The 26,766-nt window shown below is 43.7% G+C and overlaps 1 protein-coding gene across 1 annotated transcript in view; it reads left to right on the top strand.

Annotated features, from left to right (window-relative positions):
* The window catches only part of LOC126106206 (B-cell lymphoma/leukemia 11B-like), a 118,969-nt gene extending 104,399 nt beyond the window's left edge, over window positions 1-14,570 (top strand). Inside the window, exons 4-7 of the mRNA XM_049912438.1 lie at window positions 3,354-3,772; window positions 8,706-9,289; window positions 12,362-13,417; window positions 13,475-14,570. Coding sequence (XP_049768395.1) covers window positions 3,354-3,772; window positions 8,706-9,289; window positions 12,362-13,417; window positions 13,475-14,570 — 3,155 coding nt within the window. The remainder of the gene's footprint in view (window positions 1-3,353; window positions 3,773-8,705; window positions 9,290-12,361; window positions 13,418-13,474) is intronic.
* Window positions 14,571-26,766: the final 12,196 nt, after the last annotated feature.

Here is a 26,766-nt window from a genome sequence, read left to right as displayed (position 1 = left end):
CCATGCAGAACAGAGAGATCTACCTCTCACTATCCAGTTTGTTGATCACTGTGTCCCCCCAGGTTTTGACGCACAAAACCAATGAGAAAGAGGAATCAGAATGCCCGGAGAGATATTTGAACCGCATCCTTCCCAGAATTGAGAGTAGTCGTATACCGTATAACACAATAAGTACCATTGTTGGTCGCTGCAGTATGGAGCTGTTATTTGGGAAGTATCTTACTTCCAATACTAAACACGTGGATGTAGTGGTGGGAGCTAATTAGTATTCAACGGTGGGTCTGGCTTGCGCCCACTGTAGGAAATAAGCTCCGAGGTTGCAGGCGTCGCGCGCGGCGATAGCCGTAATTAGAGAGGCGGGTGTTCTGCACTTCCACCTCCAGCTCAACTCGTGCGTCCAGTGGGCAGTGCTGGAGACACTGGAAGACAGAGAGGGGCAACGCGGACCCGAGGCCCGCTCACAATTGGCTGCAGCAGCTAGAGAGGAAACGCAAACGAGAGGGTGGTGGATTAGCCCGCACGGTCCAGCGGATCTGACAAAGTTAGAACCGTCAGGCCATGGTCAGGTGTATTCTGCCAATTCTGAATCGGCGCAAAGTGCGGAAGCCAACTCGTGTGTGCCGCAAACAGCCAGAGATAACAGCACGACGCCCTCAATTGTCAGTTTCTTACGCTCGCCTGCGCGCCCTCTACGAAATGCTTCATTCATTTCTCACGAAGAACACTTCCAATTTTTTAATAGTGATGGTTTGGTTAAAATATCAAAGCCACATAATTTCTGGCACACGTCTGTTGGCGGTCGTCAGGTACTGTGTTTTTCTGACGTTTCTCCAGCACAAGTGGCTGTATTCAGCATTGTCGAAGATTTGAGAGTGTCGTTCCTTTTCTTCCAGGGTTCACTTTCTATCATCTGATGATCTCTTCCTTCCCTGAAATCCAGCTTTTAGTGTTCTAAATGTTCTTCTGTTATCTACAATGCCAATGACCTAATCGAGGTGTTTTTAACATCTTCGTCAGTTTTAGTGACCCGTAATAATTAGGCTTTGCAGCTGTTTAGCAAGTTGAAAATTTTCTTGCTTAGTCTGTTACCATGCGTTCAGTACATACGCCCATGTTTTCCTCGTAATATCAGTTAGGTTTCCCATTTTCGTGTAAAGTTCGCTGTTTGTTCTTAGTCTGTATTCTGCGTTACTATTTCCTCTCCGTCCCCGGTAGCTGAGTGGTCAATCCCAAGAGCCCGGGTTCGATTCCCGGGTGGGTCGGAGATTTTCTCCGCTCAGGGACTTGTGTAGTGTTGTCCTAATCATCATCGTCATTTAATCCCCATCGGCGCGCAAGTCGCCGAAGTGGCGTCAAATCGAAAGGCTTGCACTTGGCGAACGGTCTACCCGACGCGAGGCCGTAGTCACACGACATTACTATTTTCTTAGAAATGTTCTTCGAAATCATTCCAGTTCTTCAAAATCGGAAATGTTCCTAGTTTATAATGTTTCCGCTGCAGACAGTGTTTCATATCTTACCACTGTGTGATGGCGTCTTTTCTGTTCCAATACAAAGATTTCTGCTTAAATCTGTTTCGGTCAAATAGAATACCATTTGCCTTTAACCATATATAATATTTCTAACTGGAAATCACGAAGTAGACGAACCTAAGGAATTCTGCTGCCTGGGCAGCGAAATAATGCATGACGGACGTAGCGAGGGGGATATAAGAATCAGATTAACACTACCAAAAAGGACGCACTTGGCCAAGAGAAATCTACTAGTATCAGATGTTACCCTTAATTTGAGGAAGAAATTTCTGAGAATGTACGTCTGGAGCACAGTATGGTAGTGAAACATGGACTGTGGGAAAACCGGACCAGAACAGAACAGAATCATCTTAACTGCGGTGCTACAGCAGAATGTTGAAAATCTGGTGGACTGATCAGTAATGAGGTGATTCTCAGCAGACTCGGTGAGGAAAGGAATGTACGGAAAACAATGACAAGAAGGAGGGACAGGAGGGTAGGACATCTGCTAACACATCATGGAATAAGTTCCAGGGTACTAAAAGGAGCTGTTGGGGGGTAAAAACTATGGAGGAAGACAGAGATTGGAATACGTCCAGCAAATAATTGAGGATGTAGTTTGTAATTGTTACTCTCAGGTGAAGAGATTGGCGCAGGAGGAAAGTACATCTACATCTACATGATTATTCTGCAATTCACAATTAAGTGTTTGGCAGAGGGTTCATCGAACCACAATCATAGTATCTCTCCACCATTCCACTCCCGAACAGCGCGCGGGAAAAACCAACACCTAAACCTTTCCGTTCGAGCTGTGATTTCTCTTATTTTATTTTGATGATCATTCCTACCTATGTAGGTTGGGCTCAACAAAATATTTTCGCATTCGGAAGAGGAAGTTGGTGACTGAAATTTCGTAAATAGATCTCGCCGCGACGAAAAACGTCTTTGCTTTAATGACTTCCATCCCAACTCGCGTATCGTATCTGCCACACTCTGTCCCCTATTACGTGATAATACAAAACGAACTGCCCCTTTTTGCACCCTTTCGATGTCCTCCGTCAATCCCACCTGGTAAGGATCCCACACCGCGCAGCAATATTCTAACAGAGGACGAATGAGTGTAGTGGAAGCTGTCTCTTTAGTGGACTTGTTGCATCTTCTAAGTGTCCTGCCAATGAAACGCAACCTTTGGCTCGCCTTCCCCACAATATTGTCTATGTGGTCATTCCAACTGAAGTTGTTCGTAATTTTAACACCCAGGTACTTAGTTGAATTGACAGCCTTGAGAATTGTACTATTTATCGAGTAATCGAATTCTAACGGATTTCTTTTGGAACTCATGTGGATCACCTCACACTTTTCGTTATTTAGCATCAACTGCCACCTGCCGCACCATACAGCAATCTTTTCTAAATCGCTTTGCAACTGATACTGGTCTTCGAATGACCTTACTAGTAGTGGCGGGCTGCATAAAACCAGTCAGAGACTTAGGATTAAAGAATAAAAAAAAGAATATTTTCCTTCGTATTGCTCGTTATACATTCTGCTAGGTATTTAAAATATTTTAAGGTAAGTACATTAAGTAATGATTTGTAAGAATTTGGAGTTGGGGATTGACAGTGTTATTTGTCATGAATGTGTATTTCTTTTTTTTTCTTTTTTCAAAGATGCATTTAGTTCTGTAATTTGTTCTTTGCCGGTATCTAGTGAGTCTGTGAAAAGTACACAACGTAGGGTGATCACAAATATGCACTGGAACTATACTTGCACATGGTAGCTGTTAGTCTACGGAATTAATGAGGATCTGGGGTACTGAAGGAGCTGTTTCCGTGTTTTCTGCAGAACCCACCAGCCTGGTGTGCTACACGTGCAAGCTGCGGCTGCAGTCCGCGTGGCGCCTGGTGCAGCACGTCCAGACCTGCCACGGCGTCCGCCTCTACGAGTCCAGCCTCGTCGGGGGCGGCGTCGGGAGCGGGGGCCTGCCCTCGCCGCAGAGGCCCGCCGCGCCGCTGCCGCTGCCGCTGTCGCTGGCGCCCGGCGGCAGCTCGACGGCCGCCAACACGTCGGGGGGCTCGCTCTCGTCGGGCTCGTCGGCCTCGTCGGGCTCTCCCGTCTGCTCGTCGGTCGGGCCGGGAAACGGGCTGGGAGGCGCCGGGAGCACAAGCTGCCTCCTGCCCCCGCCCGGCGCCTCCTCTCTCCTCCATCCCCCCTCCAGCTGCAGCAGCACCACCACCACCGGCTCGCCGCTACTCCTCCACCAGGTAACTGCCACTCTGCACTCGCTCGACGCTGTCCTCTCCTGCACTCATTGATTTATTTCTTCAATGTAACTCTACCTCATTACCTGCTTTTCTTTCTCTTTCCATAAGGCCCTTGTGACTACAGGTAGCACTGGAATTGGGAGCCCACTTCCAAACATTCGCAAATGGGAACCCTCTGTCCACACCTCACTTTAGTTGGATTGTTCTTTAGCGGATTTGCTCAAAAATATGCAGTGCTTGTGATGACAGCCTGCCTAGCCCGTCTCATCAACGCATTACATGTAGAAGTAAACACAATGTGGTGGGACAAATGTTCCTCCATGATAGCGATTTCACATCTGTCAATTGAATGACATTCCCTTCACCCTATCCAGGACCAATCGCTTCACTTCTGCATCCCAATTATACGTCAGCACCCGTTTTTTTCGTTTTTCCCATTGTAGTACTACAATGTGATGGGCAGAGATTTCATACAGCCTTCCCAGACCATCTCATCAACGCATTACATGTAGAACTAAACAAAATGTGGTGGGACAAATGTTCCTCTCATGTTAATCTCTCATCCATCAGTTTGTCGACATACCTTCATTGTATCTTATATTAATTGCTTCATTTCTACATACCAATTGTACCTCATCATCTCCTTTTGTTTCACTATCCATATGACCCCTATTAAGTACAGGAGACAGTATCCCAAAAATTCTCAAAATATTATCTTCAGTCGGCACTAGAGTTCGCTGGTATTGCCCAAAAAGATACGAAGTGTACATTGGGCCAAGATACCAGTTAGCCTCTCTAGTCCATCAGGACAAAGAATAAAATGTATAAGAAAAAGATATGGTGAAAAAACGTTTCCTCTACATATTTCTGATTGTGATCTCACATCTATCAGTTGGATGACATTCCCTTCGCCCTATCCAGGACCAGTTGCTTCACTTCTGCATCCCAACCGTACCTCAGCACCTGTTTTTCTTTGACTTACCATAAGACCTCTTTTGACTACAGGTAGTACTACATTGGGAAACCACTTCCAAACATTGCCAGATGGGAATCCTCCGTCCACAGTTCGCTTGACAGGCATTTCCTCAATAGATACAAGGTTTACAATGTGCCGAGATCGTATACAGCTTGCCTAGTCCATCAGGTCAATGTATGAAATGAAGAAACAAACAAAACCTGATGAGACACCTGATCCTCTATATGTTTCTAATGTTGATTTCTCATCTATCAGCTTGACGACGTTTTTCTTCTTCACATCTATTACTACTTGATTTAGTCTTGCAGCCTAAGTTTGACATACGAGTAATATTCCTTTCTCTCTCATTACGACCTCTGTTGTGTCCTGGGCAATTTCATCATTATCTGAATTTTTATCTTTTCTGCTACAACCTTTTCATTCTTTCAGTTCCTTCCAGTTCTGGAGATTCAGCATTCCTCTCCAACCCGTTGGTAACTATTGTGTTCCAGTATATATTGCAAATATTCACTCCTGATATATCACTTGCAGTTCTTTTTGTTATGGCCTTCATAGGTATAAACGTTGCTTTTTTTGGGGATTTGTTTCTTCCTTCTCCTCAGTCTCAATCTTCTCAGCCTATCAATCCTCCTCAACCTCTCCATACCAGTTATCAGTCTTCTCTTACTTTTCAGTGTACCTTTTTTTTGGCTGCTTTCTCTTCTTTATTCTCTGCTATGCCACTTCCTCCGTTTCTCCATTAAATATATTCTTTCTCTCCCAATAAGGTCCCTGATGTTTCAGTTATCATTAACTTGTCCCAGCGGTTCTTCAGGCTTTCTTCCCTTTCCAGTTTTCTTCGAATGCATTAAGTATCTTCTTCCTCATAACAATCTTCTATCCCATTCCTATTCACAATGCTGTGCCTGATATATCAGTTGGGCTACTATCTTTACAACATCCAGACGAACATATGCAGGGCCCTAGATGATTTCGGTTTTACTTCTAATCCTTCCTGAACCTTCTTAAAAATTTCAGGCTCCCTCCATTCTTTCAACAGATTCCTTCCTTCCAATAGTCGAATTAAGTCGGGTAATGCTGAGGGAATTACATTAGGAAATGAGACACTTAAAGTAGTACAGGAGTTTTGCTATTTGGGGAGCAAAATAACTGATGATGGTCGAAGTAGAGAGGATATCAAATGTAGACTGGCAATGCCAAGGAAAGCGTTTCTGAAGAAGAGAAATTTGTTAACATCAAGTATTGATTTAAGTGTGAGGAAGTCGTTTATGAAAGTATTTGTATGGAGTGTAGCCTTGTATGGAAGTGAAACATGGACAATAAATAGTTTGGACAAGAAGAAAATAGAAGCTTTTGAAATGTGGTGCTACAGAAGATTGCTGAAGATTAGATGGGTAGATCACATAGCTAATGAGGAGGTATTGAATAGTATTGGGGAGAAGAGGAGTTTGCGGCACAACTTGACTAGAAGAAGGGATCGGTTGGTAGGACATGTTCTGAGGCATCAAGAGATCACCAATTTAGTACTGGAGGGCAGCGTGGAGGGTAAAAATCGTGGAGGGAGACCAAGAGATGAATACACTAAGCAGATTCAGAAGGATGTAGGTTGCAGTAGGTACTGGGAGATGAAGAAGCTTGCACAGGATAGAGTAGCATGGAGAGCTGCATCAAACCAGTCTCAGGACTGAAGACCACAACAACAACAGTAGTCATCACTCCACTGAATTTCTTGATGTCATGTATCACACGATTCATCTCTTCCTTTCAACTGCGCTCTACTAGCAACTTTTCTTTCTCTTACAGTGTCAACCCTATCACAGACTTATTCTGGTACTAAAACCTCCTCTTGCTTCCATGTCCTCACAATTCTTCCCAGACCTTCAGCAAACCCACCTTCGCAACGCGTGACCACCTCAGAACTGTAAATATTGGTGGCCAGAGTCAGCAGGTGGGTAAGCAGACGCTGTGCTCGTGTGCCCGCAGCGCCCCAGCAGCCGGGGCCCCTGTGTGGAGGCGGCCTCCCTGCTTGGGCTGCCCTGTACGCAGCCGCCGCCCAGCTCAGCAGTCAGCGCCTGCTCCTCCAGCAGCACCATCAGCATCAGCAGCAGCACCAGCTGCAGCAGCACCACCACCAGCGCCACCAGCAGCGCCAACCCGTTTGGCGTGGGTGGCCTCCTGCGGGGGCTGCCGGCGGCGGCCCTGGACCAGCGACCGACGGTGAGTCAGTGCCCTTGTGCTTCCAGGAAATGGTGCCTGCTCTCTCTCACAGCACCAAACTAAACTAAAATAAACTCCTTCCAAATAAGATTCAGAAGGCCCACTTGTACCGACCGACAGCCATGTCATCCTAAGACAATAGGAGTACTAGATGCAGATAATATGGGGTGTGCGATTAGCACACCGCTCTCCTTGTAAATTTTCGTGACTGGAGCCGCTACCTCAGCTGAAGGTAAAATCTTCTGGGTTATTAGGCCGTGTCGTGTTTCTTCTAAAATGTTCGACGCTTAGACCCCTCTGCTGAGCTCTTCCTTAGGATCTTTTGGTGTTCACTACTGCTAGAACAGAAAAGCAGTGTTCTAGCAGTAGTGGACACCAAAAGATCCTGAGGAAGATCCCAGCAGAGGGGTCGAAACGTCGAACACTTTAGAAGAAACATGACGCGTCCTAATAACCCAGAAGACTTCAACTTCAGTGACAACAGCCATGAAAGCCTGCAGACTTACATAGTTCCTCAACTGGTCTCAAAAGGGCTGAGTCCTCCCCACTTGCCAACAGCGCTCAGCAGACATCAAAGTTCTAGCCAAGCCTGACATTGCTTAATTTCGGTGGTTTGACGGGTACCAGTGTTACCATTGTGGCATATCTGCTGGCTCTCTTACTTCACCACAGCATAAATACTCCATGAATACTTACCCCTCCCCCCCCCCACCACCACCACCCCTCCCCCAGGCAGCTGCCTGTGGGTATTTGCTTCCAACCAGACAAACAGTGGATTTATCGAGAAATTTCATATTTATACTGACTTTTTGATCACCCGGTATTTCTACATGTACGCCAGATTCCCCATATAATGAAATGAAAGAAAACTGCAGTAGCGGTAGGTTTATTTTAATCGACAACTTCATCAGATCTCAATAAGTCATTCGTGTATTCGTCTTTCCCGTTACGACCTCTGTGCGACCACGGAAAGACGCATCATGTTCACCCCTGCCATAATGTCTTCATCTTTTCCATTCTTCTCTGTCGCACTTTTACCAATTTCAGCTTCCTCTTTTCTTGCCTGGTGCACTAATGACTCTGTCAGTGCGTAGTAACTATCTCTTTCGTTCTCGTCTGGTACATTAGTCGGCGTGTCCTTACTGCTTGAACGTTTCTTCCTCTGGTCTCCGTCCTCATAGGGGTATGAAGATCGAGACTCCTTGACTGCAACAACTCACTTGGTTCCTGTCTTTTTTCCTCCTGTCCTACCCGTTGTTTCCGAGACTCTTTTCGTCATTCTGTCCATATTCAGCCTCATAACACGTCTCGCAGATCTTGTCCTCTTCTCCTGAGACAGTCCTCTTGCCCCAGTATAGTTCCTCCCTAAGCCTTCACATCCTTCTCTCACCACCTCGTCTATGGTCCGTATGTTCTGCAGCAAAAGAACAGTGCCTGGAGAAATCACAACAGAATTGTCGTTATTTGTTGGTCATGTGACCTAGCTGGATTCAGTGGTTGGAGAAAGGGAACTGCATGCTATTACCAATAGGATATTGCATAATCGTGCACTTTGGCATTCAAAGCAACCTTCAGACTGAGAACAGTTTTACTTACTGATACAGTCTTTGTCTTATTTAACCAACAACGGTGACAGTGTCATCATTTGTGTTGAAATTCTTTTCAACAGACGTACGAAATTAGATCCCAAAGAAATAATTTTTTTTTGTTCTTGTGTGTGACGAGTATTCTCATGCGCAGGTTCCGGGGACGACGCACCCCTTCCCGGCGGGCCTGTTCGCGCGGCCTTCTAGCCTGCCTCCGCCCCCGCCACCCCCGCTGCCACACCACGACCCGGCGGCGCCGTCGGCGTCTGCACCGTCAACGCCGAGCCACCACTTCCGTAGTATGGAGCAGCTGGTGCAGGAGCAGCTGCGCCTCAACCCGCTGGCCGCTGCCGCCGCCGCCGTCGCAGCCGCTGCCGCCTCCTCCTCGTCGACGAGCTCCCCGTCGCCGTCGGCCGTCTCGTCGCTTGTCGCGTCGGCGTTCGCGCCGTCGGCGCAGCCGCTGGACAGGATAGCGGCGGCCGTGGCCGCGGCGACCGCGGCCGTGCCCGGCGCCGGGGGGCGGGAGGCGGCGCCGCCCACGCTCGACTTCTACTCGCAGAGGCTGCGACAGCTGGCCGGCACCACCAGCCCGGGGGCCGGGGGCGGCGCTGGAGGCGGAGGTGGCCTGGCCACGTCGCCCTCGCCGCGCAAGCAGATGCTGACGCCGCCCTTTGGCAGCCCACCCCCTCACCACCCCCAGCAGCGGCACGCCACGCCGCCCCCGTCACTGCCCCCCATGTCCTCCTCCGCCTCTACCGTGCCCACCGCCTCCACCTGTATTCCATCTACCTGCGCCGCCGCCTCAGGACACACCACCAGCCCTGCCGACGCTTCGTCGCCTCTCGCGCTGTCTCTTGAAAAGGTACGTTCTTACTGATTTCTGACAGTGTAGTAGAGAAACGTCCATTATAATACATATTTTTCTACTCATATACGAGAGGCGTTCTAAAAAGTAAGGCGACACTTTATTCTCTGCGAATTTCAATTCAACAAATGCGGAATTTGTTGTGGAGCATCGTGGAATATTTCCATTTCAGCTCCTATATTTTCATGAAGTTCCAATAGATGGTGGAGCCATACAACGCCTTCAGAATGGCGTCTGTCACGGGCGTGCGTCCCAAGTAGAGAGCTGTCATTGAGTTCATTTTGGCAGAAAACCACAGCATTGCAGATATAAGTGCTTGCAGAATGTCTACGGAGACCTAGCAATGAACAAAAGCACGGCGAGTCTTTGGGCGAGGCTTCCGTCATCATCGAAACAAAGTCGCGCAAACCTGTCCCATCTCCCCCATGGCGGCCAGCCGCACACACTTGTGCTACCATCAGGAAATTGAAGAAACGGCTTCAGAGTGTTGGTCGCTAAAAAAATGCAAACAGGGGTACTTTGGACAAGAACAAAATGTCCAGTTGATATGAGGTCTAAAATACCTTATGAGCCATGAACGGTAGTCCGTCTTCGGTACCGTGAGATACATTTCTTCAACTGTAAGCTCTGTATTTTCCATACTTCGGGAAGAAAGAAAACGTGAAAAACATAATGCGTATAATTTCGAGCATTATTCAGATGTGCTTAAAATGTTCGTCTAATCTATTTTATTTCTTACTTTTCAATTACTCAATTCAAAAAACATTTGATCGGTTTATCAATTTTTTATTTCAATATTATTATTAACGCTTAAATAAAACAGCAATTTTTTATTCGCACAATAGCTATGCCTCAAAGAGATGAACTTTTCGACACTTTATTTTTGTAGCTAGCTAATACTGAAATATTTCAGCTTTCCCTCAAACCACTAATCAAGTTTTCTTATTTTTTCTGATTACTGTATAGCATTTCAAACTTTGTTTTTGTAAAAGAAGACGTCCCACTGGTCTGTTTGACACACCATTCGCCATATCCGTCTCTTCATTTGGCTATCAGGAGTCGTAAACTTTATTTTCCCTTCTATCGTTAATTAAAGTTACCTTAATTACGCTGAATACTGTCAAGAAATAAAACACTTTTGGCAACACTAAACCTTACAGTGGTCCGTTTGATACAACATTTGACCTTTTCTGCCTCTTGGCTTGGCTATGAAAATTCGGAATAATATCGACTGTGTAGTCTCTAGAGCAGGAGTGTCATAGAATTGATGTGATATTTAACTTTGTAGTCGGGAAACTAAAGTACCAGGTTCAATTAAAGTAGTCGCAATTCTCAGGTTATTCTCCAGATGATTCAAATTTCTCATGTTGAGAAATGAGACGGAGCCGTCTTTTTTACTTGGTTGAAAACTTTATAAAGCCTAGATCGCATAAATATTTCTTTATTTTCAACAAACGCTTTCAACAGAGTTTGCTGTGATCTTCAGGTCTTCAAAACTTTTGTTACAAAACTTGGCCATTGTGAGTTGGACCCTCATCCCAAGTTACCACTTTATTTCCCCTATATGTTACATTTTATCCAATATCATGGCAACTCGCCATGACGTTCCAACACAAAATGACTAGGTTCCGTAACAAAATTTTGAAGACCTAAAGGTGAGGTCTGTCGAAACCGGATTTTGAAAATAACAGAACAGTTATGAGATCTTGGCTTTAGAAAGTTTTCCACCATGCTCTTAAGGTGTGGTTTATTCTTGAAAATAATTAAAATAATTGTTCAGAAACGTACGTGCTTCCAAACGAAAATTATATATATATATATATATATATATATATATATATATATATATACGCATGACTGTGCTGCAGGGGATGTTGTGTCTTGGGCTAGTGTGATTTCTAAACGTCTAACAAGGATACGTGATCAGATCTTTCTTTTTTTTAATTTTAGACTGCAAGTCTATACATTTCCTATGAAAATCTTCTGGCAACGTATTTATATTGTTTGTGAAAGGTGTCACATAAATATGAAAATTTTAATTACTTTTTCGAAAGTCTTGAAATCGATTTTCCAGTTCGAGCACCAAATCGAAAAGTATGACTGTGCATTTCATTCCATCTTTAGGAATATGTCTTAGCTTAGCACTTGCAATTTAAGTGACCGTAAGCTAACAGACCAGCGCGTCTGACGGCTGACGGGTTGACCGGTTATGAGAAAAACAACAGTGTTAAGAACGGGATGGACCAGTGAGAGAATACGACCATGTGGCGGCAATTTCAGACTGAAAATATTCAATTTCCCGTAATTTTACGTAATTTCATAAACGGTATTTCATAGACTTTTTTTCTTTTTTAGTATTATTACCTATCGCATGACAGATACTCACTTCTCTGGCCACACTGGTACTTGCTTTGAGCCATATGCGGCCTGTGGGCAGCAGGGTCGACACCCCTGCTCTAGACGAACGTTCCTCTAAGACATTTGGCCAAAGAAACATGACGACATACTTTGCACTACAGATAGCATTGAGATTGCCACTAGCTGAAACTAGTAATTTGTGAAGGTCGTGCAATATTATTAGGATCCTGAGTACACATTTTAATGTAGGATAAGTAAAGTGGTACATCAAAATGTAGACTTTCACGGCCGGAAATATCATGTCCATTATAATTATCCGGGCTGTTATGCCGTGGTCGGTTGGTGAATTCTGTGACAATTCGCAACGTTTCGTCTTCGACTGCGGGAGACATCTTCAAGGGGGTCTGTAGCTCGATGGAAGTTCCAACACACCCAATCGCTCGCTACTGACTGCCGCTAAATTCCGTGTCCGCGCGCTCCCGCGCCGCGGCCGACGTCACGTGTTTTGAAAACGTCAGTGCAATTGGCCGCTGTCCGTCGTCGACCTTCCATAGAGCTACGGACCCCCTTGAAGATGTCTCCCGCAGTCGGAGAATGGACAAAGTGGTACATTGCCAGCCCCATACAGAGTTTAGACAGCTTGGACTTTGCCCGCAGCAGCAGCAGACGCCGCCCTCGGCAGGCAGCGACCAGCAGCCGGCGCCCGGAACGCCCACTCCGCGACCCTCATCTCCGCGGACGCCGCCCACGGGCGCTGCGCCGACGCCCTCGGACTCCGGCACCGCCGCCCCCGACGACGCCGGCGCCGCCGCCCCCGCCGACGGCGGCGTCGCGCAGAGCGGGCCCCTCACACCGTCCGCCGAGCCCGGCTCTCCGGGGCCGGACGCAGTGCGCGCCTGCGAGTTCTGCGGCAAGAAGTTCCGCTTCCAGAGCAACCTGATAGTGCACCGGCGCACCCACACGGGCGAGAAGCCGTACAAGTGCGCCGTCTGCAACCACGCGTGCACGCAGTCCTCCAAGCTGAAGCGCCACATGAAGATCCACCGGCACTCGGCGTCTGCGCTGGCGCGCGTCACGCGCAGCTCGGTCGCCGCCGCGGCCGCCGCCGCCGCCGCCTCCGACGGCTCCGCCCCCGACGCCACCTCGCACAACAACAACAACAACGGCAGCAACCACACGACGCCCGAAAACGCGTCGCGCACGGGGAGCGTCGAGGCGCTGGACGACGACGACGGCGACGAGGACGACGAAGACGAGGAGGAGGACGAAGACGATGACGACGATGAGGACGAGGAGGAGGAAGAGGAGGAGATGGAGCTGGAGGAGGAGGACGAAGACGACCTGGACGACGACGACCTCGGGGACGGGGACGGCGACGCGCCCGAGGACCTCACCACCAAGTCGACGTCGTCCACCCCGCCGGGCAACGTCACGTCCGGTGGCGGCGGTCAAGGAGACGGCAAGTCCGGAAGCGGTGCGGGGACCCCGAGGCCCGCCTCCGGTGCGCCGGCCACGCCGATGGACAAGATCTCTAACCAGGGTTCACTCGTGGGCGAGCTGATCGACAAGTTCGGCCTGAGCAACATCCAGCAGTACAGCGAGGCGTACAAGCAGGCGCTGCAGGAGTCGGTGGTCGGTTCGCAGCACCACCCGAACCACCACCACCATCACCACCACCCTCACTCTCAGACACCTCACAGCCTGATGCAGCTGAAGGAGGAGATCCTCGCAGGGCACCACGGGCAGCACCGGTCCGCTCTCATTTCGGACAACAACAACCAAAAACACCTGTCGACCAGTGCACTGCTGTCAGCGACGAGTAAGGAAAATGGCCTCACTGTGGAGAAGTCGGCGGCAGCGATGCGGTTCCGGGAGGAGTTCGCGAAAAATATGATGGCTGCAGGCCAACCGCCTCTGGACTTAATGGGAGCCCCTCACGGTCTGTTCGGCGCAGCTGCAGCCGCAGCTGCTGCCGCTGCCGCATTCGACTCCTCTTCGCCGTCGGCCGGCGCCTACGACGCCGCCAGCAAGAGGATCAAACTGGAGTTGGACCACCACACGTCATCCGTGTCGCAGCCGGCGCGAAGCGACCGAGCCGGTGAAGGTCCGGGCAGCGGACTCTACGCCGGACTGTGGTTGCCGGCAATGGCAGCGGCAGCCCACCACCGCGACCACCTCTTCGGCGGTGCAGGGGCGGGTGACACCGTGGATCTCCTGGCGAACCACCACCGCAAGGACTCGCTGCTCAAGGTGGGCAAGTCCGGGCCCAGCCCGTCCACCCTCGCCGCGGCCCTCAACCTGGGCCTGCCGCCCACGTCGGCTGCGGCAGCGGCCGCCGCTGCAGTCGCCGCCCAGCAGCAGCAGCAACAGCAGCAGCAGTCCCTCAAGAAGGACACGCGCCGCAATGACACCTGCGAGTTCTGCGGCAAGGTGTTCAAGAACTGCAGCAACCTGACCGTGCACCGACGCTCGCACACGGGAGAGAAGCCCTACAAGTGCGAGCTGTGCTCGTACGCGTGTGCCCAGTCGTCCAAGCTGACGCGCCACATGAAGACGCACGGCCGCCTGGGTAAGGATGTGTACCGCTGCCGTTTCTGCGAGATGCCCTTCTCTGTGCCGTCGACGCTCGAGAAGCACATGCGCAAGTGTGTGGTGAACCAGAACAGCAAAGCGGCAGCCGCAGCCGCGGCGGCGGCGGCAGCAGCGGCGGCGGCGGCCGCCGGGGGCGGACACCTGCCGCTGGTCGGAGACGACACCGGCGACTCGTCCGCCTCCGCCACCAAGGACGCCACATGACTCTTCCCGTGGGGAGGGTTCCGCCACGTGCCCCCGCCGCCACTGCCGCTGCCGCCGCCACAGAGCATCTACTGAGAGTCGGCCTCCCTCCTGCCGCCCCCGCATGCTGCCCCCCACGCCCCTGCGCTCGTCGGCTGGGGGCGCGGTGGCCGGGGCGCCAGGAGGGGTCGCAGGCCGGCTGCCAGCAGCTTCGCAGCAGTGCTGTCCTCTCACCACCACCCACACAACCCCCATTTTTCAGCACCGTCTCCACTGCCACCACACCCTCTGCCGCACCAGTCACTCCTCCAGCAGCCTCACCACCATCACCAGCAGCCGTCTCCAGTGTTCCCACAGCTCTCCGAATTTGGACAGCGTCTCGAAGATGTCGTCCCCTTCTCGGCAGCTGCTCATTTCTTCAGACCGTATTATCCTTAGAATCTGGGGCTGCAGTGGATTCGGTGCTACAGCAGTAAACCATCCCTCGACCCTCGCACACATCACTTTTGCCTCCTTACAGCTCCCTAAACAACTATTCTTCTTTCCTATCTCCCTCAAGTCTTCTTGAAACTACTTGAACTTCACTAACATTATTCATTGCAAATAATATTACTGAACCAAAATCTTCCTTTTCAGATTTATATCATTTCCTGAATTCTGGACTAAGCTCCAGCATCATATCCTCTTGAACATTTACCCTTACGTCCTTTATTGTTCAGGTCTTGTCAACTCCCCATCCTTGCTCGTCGGGCATCTTAAACCCTTCCTATTTCTGTTTCCCTGCCTTCAGATGTTTCTCAAGGCTCACCCAATACACCTACTAACCAGTATAATTATGTTCTATTTGTGTCCTTACTCAGGGCAAATTAGTGATATGCAGATATTACAGTGAAAACTATTTGCAGCATTAACACAACAGTAAATTTCAAACTTTCCATCTATCTCTTCATACAACACAGTTACCGCTAATCCCATTTCCTTAATCAATGGGTGGTTACCAGGTAAATCACCCACATTCTCCTCCCACAGAGTACCTGTGTCTGACTGCAGTGTACCTAAGTTCCTAGTGGCGGGAAACCTCCCCGTGGTCAGGTTTGGCCAAAAAAGAGACATGTGCATTTCTGAATTTAACTTTGTTGAATTTCAGACAAGGACAGTTTCGTAATTCCGTGGAATGTACATTATTATTGTGTCTGTAAATGCCGAGAGAAATGAAGAAATAACAGAAACATTCAGATCTGGTATTTATGAGTTTTTCCCCAAACGTGCAGTATGCAGCTACAGACATTTAGCCATTGTTGTCAGTGGACGATACTGCACACTTTGGGCATGCTTAGCTGCGCAAGTACGAAATGTATCGGACTGAAAGTGGAAATAACGTGCAAAGTTTCCTCAGAAAGAATCTTCAGGTGAAAAACTGCGTTCTATTCGAGAAAGTTCCATAACAAATATAATGAAACTAGTGAGAAGGATGAAACGGACATCTTCCTATTTTTTGTATTATATGATCAGTAAAATGAGTGTAACTGATACCAAAGCATTTGTGTAAAGTGTAAACATGTTTCAATAACTCGTTTGTAGACAAATACATATTGGTATCCTATGTAGAATATTAATATCATTAATGATATAATCATCATTACTATAATATATTATATTCGAAATTAAAGATTTTTGGGGTGATTATTACGACCTATGTTATTTTAAACTTATGTTGGGGTTCTTGTTGTTTGTATCTCTAGCATGAGCTTGTGGTATGACACTGTTTTGTTTCTGATGTGAGTTCTCATTCTTGGAGAAAAATGAGCATGTGTTAAAGGTGAAAGCTAGATCTGAGTGGATGGCCTTGATTTACATTTGAATGAGAAAGACTGAAAAATAATTTCACTATATACATATTATTATAATATTTATTCCAAATAACTGAGGTTGCTTACCAAAAATATTTTCCTCTTGAGTGATGGATTATGAGAAATAATGTATGCTAAACTAACCACTTCTGAAAATATTTGTATTTAGTAGATAACATTAGGGTCTGAGTGATTATTTAATTTTTCTACTATTCTGAAACATTTTATTTTCATTATCAACATGTAATTAGTCGCTGAAGATGAACTATATGTTCCTAATAGGTGTAGCAACATTTACAGACACAGCCATTCCAGAAGCTACCATATTTAGGATCTTACCTGAAGTTATTCACTGTACATTCCAAGAAGTCAATGATATAGACACACACATCACCAGCTGAAAATTTAACTGTTGGTGATATGTGAACCATCTGACCACAAGACTGCTCAGAAATAAAATACTTGTACTCTTTACAGAATTGAAATATTGCCATGATATTAATTCCTGCGTATAAAAGACAAATGAGTTCACAAAACTGCCAAGAAATTTCACTCTTTCATTAATGCATTTGTAGTATGATTACATCACTGGTATTTAAATATCTGAAGTTACTGAGGAACTGAATTTTAACAGTATTGTGTGGAATAATTCTGACTTTTTCACTGTATGCATTGTTTGATGGCATTCTCTTTTTCTAATTTTTGTTCAAGACCTAATTATAATTCATGCAAATGTCTTAAATCTCTGTGACTACACCAGTTTCCCTGAATAGTCATTTTCGGTACTTCAACTGATGAATCTTGACTTATTACTGTATCATTATATGTTGCATCATTATGCAACACAAGTATATGTGTACAGTTAACTTGTTGGAGCCTTGAATGTATGTGATGCTCAACATCATATGATGTTACTGTAGGCAGAAATTCATCTAGTGGGCAGTTGAAAATGACTTGTCAAGGAATGTGTAGTCTTATATATTTTAGATGGAGTTTGACTGCAATCAGCCTTTATTGTCCAAACTGTACTCATTGTTGCCCTATTCCTAACTCAGGATATATGAACAGTGTAGGATCATTACTTTATTTTTCTACCACAGTTAATTTGTTACAGCCACGAATGTCAGTTCACTCCAAAGATCCATGAAAATGTAGGTTTTATTGTAGCAGAAACATTCAATAATTCCGTGAAAGTTGCACTGTGCTCTGACAATTAGAAGTGAGGTATTCACAATGCGATTTTTATTTATTTTTAAATATTTAGCTGGAGTGTAAACTTTAAACTAATAATACTTTCTTAGAAAGATATTTCCCAAAATGAGATAAAATTCCATAATCATTTACAATTTTGCAATTTGTAAATATGTAGGTATATAATTTGCTGGTAACTATTAAAACACATCACCATATTATGACCGAAAGTCATTAAGTAAATGAATACATTTACACAACTCGGTTTAATAAAATGGTTGCTTGAATAAGTCTGCTGTAAAAACTACTTTTTCCAGCAGATCTTTGGGGCTAACTGATAACCTGCGCTATGGCACTCACAATTAAACTAGAAGATGATGAGATATGTAGCTGTAATTGTTTAAGATCAATTGAATGTCATAAGCAGTGTTCTGTGCCACATTTGACATTGATCTAAGATCTGTAAACTTTTTGTATTATTTCTCTATTAATAAGTTTTTCTGCCTTACACAAAAACTTTAATGTGACTGAATCAAAACTTTAACCACATAACAAACATTCTCCTTAAAAATGAAGTTACTATAAAGTGATCCTGGTTCAAAAGATATGAATAATACACAATAGAGAAAACATTTTTAATTTTCAAACAAGATGAATTACCTCTCATTCTATTTACTGACTGCATCTTTTATTCTTTGTGATATCCACTTTAAGACACATCTGGAGAAATTTTTGAAGGAAAGAGTTCATCATTTCTAATCTTCCATTTCTATATGCTTAATGTGCTGTGCTCAAGCTTTTTATTTGTAATTTCAAGTCGTTTCTCATTGTAAATTGAGACAATAAGTGAAAATTTATGTAAAAAGACATTTTATAAAATTTTTAATTCATTTCAGCTTTGGTCTAGCTGAAAACATGTCTTTATATAATAGCTATAAGGAAAAGAACGTTCATTAAACTACCTGCTCTGTAGTTCCCCTAGTAATCTCACTGACACTGTATACTTCGTTGCATAATCAGTATCAAGTAATTTTGCTTCTACTTCTGCGATTAATTTTCCAGATGGCAAATTTATCTCAACTGCTCATAATGCAGCTTCACACAACTTGCTCACTGCTCACTTCTGTGTCCTAAAATTGGTGCTTTTTTATAATAGGAACAGTTTCACAGTACTATGTGAGCTATTACATGTATAAGTGCTCAATGAGTTATGAAGACATATTTCTCTTAATCCGATATACTCAGTTCATGAAAAAGGCCGCCATCATGAACATAGGAATTTTTAAACAGTGTTTCTGTTTTCATATCATTCTTATACTATCAAAACGTTGTTAGTGTATGTGTCTTTATCAAGAAGTTTATAGGAGCTCTAGAACCTAGTAATGATTTGTCACAGAACAGAAACGTTACTCGAGAAAAGAACAGTATACATATATGGAATACAGTAGCACAACTCCACCCACAGGGTATACCAAATAAAAAGACACATTATGTGTATTCTGCTGTTCTTTAGTAGACTTATCATTCTCCTCTTGGTCATCACTGTTCTTTGCAAGCGATTATTGTGAAACACTGTAAAATGTTATTCAGGGTAATATATGACTGTATGGACAAAAATTATGATACCAGTAGCAGCAATCTTTTGGAGGAAAGAAAGTTGCAAAGTTTCAGATGTAACATATGACAGATATATTTATAAATTAAATCCTTCCCAAGTATTTCCTCCCACATTTAGAGTAGCTGTAATACCCCAGTAACATATAAATATCTTTTCAAGGTGAATGGAATCTTCAGTGGCCATGCTGACCAAAGTTAAATGTCATGTACTAAATAGTTTGACCTCTTCCAGATATTGACACGTCATAATGCTATTGTTATTATTATTATTTTTATTTAAATTATCTGTAGAGGAATAGGTGTCATGGATCACTCCTAACCTTAGTTGGAACACCAAAAGCTACTCCCTTTAGTGTAAGAGACATGTAGAAAAATGTTTCATATAACAATTTGCTTTACTCAGTTACACTAATGGTGAATCCTATAGCTGTCACGGATATGAAACTTGAAAATATGAATAATTATTGGGGTTATTTTTAAAACTATGGAACTTAGGTGAATACATCAGTGTAAAGTTTTTTGGAAGTGTTATCTTAATAATGAAATGGCATATCAGCAATTACTGATAGTGCCAAAGTCAGAAACACAACTGTGGTTTCTTGATAACAAATCAAATTGGAGTAGTGTGGACTAAAATTGTTCACCTTCAGAAATGTGGTGGATGAATTATACAGTTCCTGTAGAATCGTGTCTCCAGGCATTCATTGACATTATCTCTATGTATTCACTCTCATAAGCTTCATTTTCGAGATAAAAAAGTGTATGCAAAGTCTTTTTCCAAGCCTCAGATTTAATTTTCTACATAGGAATTTAATGGAACTGGGTGACAGTTTTTAAAAAGTCCAAAATTATATTTACTACACTAGTATCCTTGAATGGAAGAAATTGTTTTTCTATGTAGAAACCCTACACATCTGTTACACAAAATGATAAAATGAACAGTCTTTCAAAGACACAGATTTCCTTATTAAATTTTAGCAGAATTTCTGTTTCAAAGATTGATTGTTTTAATGGTTATTTAATATTATTACCACTATTACTATTTATTTGTACATTTTATGTACTGAACTATGGAGAACAGGAAACTGAATATGTGTATTTATGATTGTCATTGAAACAAGAATAATTATTTGTTTTTATTAAAGGACAATGTACAAGTGTTTCAGTTGTCTTTTTCTTCTTACCTAAGAAGCAATAATCCCTTTCTGTACCTTATATACCTAAGTTTTAAGAACTATGTCTCAGAAAATTTAAGTGAGTCACTTAATTTAGGGCCAGTGTTATTATCTGAGAAACAGCAAATTTATCCATATTTATTTTTTATTTGTTCTGTTATGTGATGGCACAGAGATACATTATCATGTGTTTTATTGACAGAATGAGAACTTTGCATGTTTGAAAATTAGGAGGACTGTAGAATTCAAAAAACTAGTTAAGTTGCAAAAAATCAACAGTACCTTTGGAAACAGCATTATACATCATGCAGGAGTATATTTGAGTCAAAGTTTTAAAAGATAAAGAATGAATAGTAATTTGAATTTCAAAACTCTTTAAATGTTCCCTAAGTGCGTCTTCCAGCTGACACTTCTCTGCATGGTGAAGACAGAAGCCACTGATTATATCTTTGACAATGTAACTTAAGTGCTGTGAGATATCACTACAGCTGATATTGTTCACTGTGTCAACTTTTATACATCCCTCCACTAAACAAAAATATTTTGAGAAGAAATGACAACTTTTTTGCATTTTACTCATCTTTCATTAACCATAATTACTACAGTACAACACGTTCATCTTTTTGCTCTTGAGATGTAATAAATATCATGCACTGCAGCTGAAATCAAGTTCCATTGAAGCTCTGACTCTTTAATTGGCAACTGGAGAATATCTGCTTGTTGAAGTGCCCTCTAAGCAGTAATTAGTCAGATGCGCACCATTCAGCCAACAGGAATCTGAAAGCACTCATCCAGATGTTGAGGAATATGTCTACAACCATTTACACAGACCTTTCCTACTTACACAGCTCTGCTGAGTGAGAATATCTTTCAGAGAAAATATTTGTATACAGTCAGCCATCATGTAATATGTAGTAACTAGATCAAAATATTACATTAATACTTATGAGTGAATGATAATGAGATAGATAATTTGAATATAATATAAGGAAGTCAGGTTTCGAGACAAGTTTGTTGCAAAACAAGTTGCTATGAATAAATGCTAGCCTGCATATCTTTCTCTTATACTCGGTGTTATGAAGGGTCTGACTGAGATAACATGTTGAGAAACAGGAAAAATATGCATGGACAGTTAGATTACATGTATATTTGGTTTTCGGAAAAGGTAACGGTATCAAAGGATGTGGACTTCACTGTTAGAATGTCAAAATTATAAAAATCAGGAATACAGAAAAATTGTTTGATAGCCAAAAATGGTATAAGATCTTCCGAGTCTACGAGTAAAGTGTATGGAGTACAGATACAAGTGAGTATATAAGTAAATCCAAGTGTGAAATAAAAGAAAACAATTTAATATGAGACAGGCAGAAAACTAACTGGATTGTATTCGCACATTGCTAGTTTCAAATGTTCATGAGTACAGGTACTTGAGCAACTGGAATATATGTACAGAAGAAGAGCGGAAGCGGATGGTATGATATAATTACACATATATGCCAATTTTCATGCATAACACGTTGATGGCATGCTCAGATCAGAAAGTCCTGCAGAGCAGAAAGTCTTCTGATATTATAACTTACGTCACATTCCTGCTGAATTTCTATTGCAGACAACACAGCTCTCATAACTCCTTAATTTTTCTTGCTGTTTGTATGATTTGTTTATTCCCTTATACACCTCTGGTTCTCACTCTTCGGCACAGGCCGAGTCACGCTTACATTCACTGGAAAACAACTGTGCCCACAGTTCATACTGACTTGATAGGCCCTGCAGTAGCCTGATTCATTCAACTGATCCTATGCGCCTTATATGTGGTGATCTGCGTAAGTCTAATACCAGTTACATCACATATCAGTAGCATTGTGCAACTGTAGATGGTACATGGTATCAAACTATCTCACTATGGTCAGTCAGATGAATGTAAGAGGCTACAGGAGATTGGTATAACTGATGAACGAACCATAATTTTACAAACCAGATGTAATTTCAGCTAATGTAGAAATAATAAACAGATCCATTTAGAAGGACTAATTAGTTCCATAAATATTCACTGCAGAAAAATTTTAATAAAACTATAAACAACATGAGACACAAATTTAAATGAGAGTCACGGCAACAAATTATTATTACAGTTTAAACGTACAAGGTGTACAACTTTGCTTCCGCCGTATTTCCCCAACATTTGAGGCTTTATTAAAACAAATTGGTTACACATGTATCATCCAAAGTATTTTCCATCGCTGGCCACTACTTTCTCCCATCTTTCGGGCAGTGTACGAATCCAGCGTCGAAAACATTGTTCATCTTTTGAAGCGATCCACGAGTCGATCTAATTTGTGACTTCTTCATGAGATCGGACGTGTTGGTCAGCCAGGCCATGCGCCATTGATCTAAACAGGTGATAGAGGGAGCAATGTCTGGAGAATACATTAGCACTTCCCAAAAATGGTTCAAATGGCTCTGAGCACTATGGGATTTAACAGCTATGGTCATCAGTCCCCTAGAACTTAGAACTACTTAAACCTAACTAACCTAAGGACATCACACAACACCCAGTCATCACGAGGCACAGAAAATCCCTGACCCCGCCGGGAATCGAACCCGAGAACCCGGGCGTGGGAAGCGAGACTAGCACTTCCCATTTTAACGTTTCCAAGTACGTTTTGACCTCTTTTGCAATGTGGGGTCGAGCGTTGTCGTGCTGAAAAATCACTATATCGTGCCTCTCGCTGTATTGCGGCCGTTTGTCTTTTAATGCTCTGCTCAAACGCTTTAATTGCGTTCGATAACGAGCACCTGTGATTGTTTCACTTGGTTTTAACACCTCATAGTACACGACGCCGAGCTGGTCCCACCAAATGTAGGGCATGATCTTGGGGCCGTGAATATTCGGTTTGGCCGTCGACGTGGAAGCATGGCCGGGATATCCTCATGATTTTTTGCGTTTAGGGTTATCGCAATGAACCCATTTTCCGTCCCCAGTCACAATGCGATGCAGAAGTCCCTTCCGTTGTTGCCTCTGAAGCAACTGTTCACAAACACAAACGCCGTTCAACGTCTCTTGGTTTTAGCTCGCACGGGACCCAAGCTCCTTCTTTCTGAATCATGCCCATAGCCTTGAGACTTTTTGAACTGGCTTGTTGTGTCACTCCAAGTAATCGTGCCAACTCTTCTTGAGTTTGACGCGAGTCTTCACTCAGCAATATCTCCAGTTCTGCATCTTCGAAAATATTCTCTCGTCCACCACTATGCCAGTTTACGACCTTAAAATCACCGTTCCTGAAGCGTTAAAACCCCTCACGACACGTTCTTTCACTAATAGCATCCTTACCATACGTACTTGAGAGCATTCGATGAGACTCAGCCGCTGTTTTCTTCACATTGAAACAAAACAGCAACACCTTCTAAAAATGAGAATTAGGCTGATAAACTGACATTTTCCATCAAGAACAACTTTATTATGCAGACATAAATCGACTAATTTTTGAAGGAGGTTATGTTGACCGAGGTCCAAGCTAACTGCCTGGCGTCTGCGATCTGTTTCTTCCGACCGCTACTTACCGTTGTCGCCACCTATTGGCAAACGGCGGAAGCAAAGTTGTACACCTTGTAGTTTAAAAATAGTTATCTTTATTTAAATTGTACCACTAATACATGGAAACCTACAACTATCAGACAATTATGAACTGTAATTCCTAACCATAAGGAATGACGTTCTGCGTGGGATACCGTTTACAGCTAATGTTTGTTTGAATTACGTTTTGAGCGAATGCTGACGTTACTCAAGATGCCTTTGATATGATAAAAGATTACTTAGTGCTGTCTTTAAACAGAACTGCTCCCGACAACTGTCAGTACGTCTTTGTACTGAATTACTGTGTGGAGAAAGTTGCACAAATATTCATTCCGGCTTGATAAGACTTGAGAGCAGGGCAGCTGTTAGCAACTCGCCTTAAATGATCATAAATTTAAAACTACAAAAAGTTAAGTAACCTACGATTACAATATCAATGATTTACAAATAGAATCAGTTATCTCGCACAAATATGTGTGTGTACAAATTTTTAGGGGTATGAATTGGAACAACCACTATGCAAATACAGTCTGCAAAGGAGGTTGCTTATAAAACACTTGTGCTGCCCATACTCGAATATCGCTCCGGTGTGTTGGAACTGTACCAAGGGGGACTAACGGAGGATGTTGAAGCATACAGAGAAGGCCACCACGAATGGTCACAGGTTTCTTTGGCCCATGAGTCAGCGTCACAAAGATTAAGTGAAAAATTGAGAAATATATTTCAACCACGTACCGAGCGACCGTGAAGACAGCATCAGTATAACACTGAGCGCGTGGGAATTTATGAAATTATTCTTCTCGCGCTCGATACTTGAATAGGGCGGGATGAAGATGTAATATATGAGGAGGACATTCGATAATTAAAAAGACAAATTGATGAAGAAATAAAACAGTTTGCCGGAGAAGTTTTATGTTTTCATGACTTTAGGTTGGCATCGTTGACATCAGCTGAGAACAGCTCAGGGATAAAAAAATTTTATCATCTCAATACTGCATTTAACCATGGCAAGTCAGCCTGAAGTTTCCATATTATGTAAAGATAGCTCAGTTTTCTGCTTTCTGTAGGTGAAAAACCGCCTACAGTTTTTTTTTCTCGAGTGACTTTGCGGTATGGTGAAAGTTGTATGAACCGCGGAAATTTTTGTAAGTCGGTGGAACTGTTCAAAAAATTGGTCGAACCTCAGTGACTGACGAGTAGCTTCACACAATCGAAAGACCGCTATGAAAGTGAAGGTGGCTCTTTTCTGAACAAGATTTTAATGTGTGATGGAACGTCGGTTCACCATTTTGAACCGGAGTCCAAAAGACAAAGCTTGGAATGCAAACACATCAGCTCACACGTTCGAATGAAATTCATACGCAACTATCACTGGGAGTAGTCATATTGACCGTGTTTTGGTATGCCCAGCGTGTCGTCTTTTGTGATATTTGAAACATCAGCGTGCAATAAACAGTGCCTACTACTCTCACATTCTGATGATCAAAGTAAGCAAAGAATGAGAGAAAAGCGTCGCGAATCTCGAAGAAAACTTGTGATGCTATACGACAACGTTCGGCCTCACACCGCCCAGCTGATGCAAGAGACGACTGGAGAAAAATGGGATGGGATATACTACCTAGTTTCCCAAACCCGTGCAATCCCTATACGGCTCCCGCGGATTTTCATTCTTTGCTCCACCCAAGGAGGGGTTACGAGGAGGAAGTTCAGAAACAACGTGGAGGTCAAAGAACTTGTGGGAAAGTGGCTTTGATGATGAGACAAAACATTATGTAATAAATTCCAGATTGCCGTTATAGTAGTTTAATGGTGTATTTATTGCCTTAGAGCCATTTCTGATAGCCTGCCATTTTCAGACTATCTGACAAGGTTACATAACTTTTTAAAAATTTTATTATAATATTGGTTAATTACATTTTCTGATACACAAATTTGGTACTTGCGTCCACATATGTCATTAGTGGTCGCTGTTACTCTATATTGTACTACAACGTTGCCTACATTTATGAATCTTGTTATAAAGCTGTTTTGTGGATTGCCCCTTTTCTTAATCGCAGGGTGCAACTCCAGTACGAGATATCGAGACCACACGAGAACTAGCGAAAATGATGCACGTGCATATTGCAACCACTAAAAGAACGACAACAACAACGCGAAACTAATGAAATTAGCAATGAAAATTTTAAACATTTTACCTAAACGTTTAACAACGAACTTACTTGGAGAGCTAGAAATCTACATACACACAATACAACGCCGATATGACATATTAAATGGACAAACGTATTTGAAACATAAACATTTCGCACAAAATGGTATTGAATTTCTAACCAAAGATAACAGACATCAACAACTACCCACAGACGCATCGATTACAAGGATCATACATACAACCCAAAATGATAACATCAAAACACCGTTGCAACCGAAACCATACGTCATCTTTGGCCAACTGTCACAACCGTCAATCTGTCAAATCTGACGATAAAACGTCTAATTATAAAAATGACAGGAAAGTACGATTAACAGCAGGAGCAAATCATAAAACAGCTTATAACATAAGACTTCTGAATCTACGCAAGGTTGTAATGTAATAGAGAGTGACAGCGACCACATGGACAGAAGTACAAAATTTTTATATCCGAAACTACAATAAAATACAAAAATACTATGAAACTTTCAAAGGTAGTCTGAAGAGAGCAGTCTTGCCGAAATGGATCCAACATACTAAAGACATCATTAAACTACTAAAGCTGCAATCTGGATTTTGTTACATAATGTCTCTAAGAGACATCTTCAACTCTGGGGAC

This window comes from Schistocerca cancellata, chromosome 10 (assembly GCF_023864275.1).
Source record: "Schistocerca cancellata isolate TAMUIC-IGC-003103 chromosome 10, iqSchCanc2.1, whole genome shotgun sequence".
Lineage (NCBI taxonomy): Eukaryota > Metazoa > Arthropoda > Insecta > Orthoptera > Acrididae > Schistocerca > Schistocerca cancellata.
Note: the sequence above shows the minus strand (reverse complement) of the source record. Positions and strands in the feature narration are given on the sequence as shown.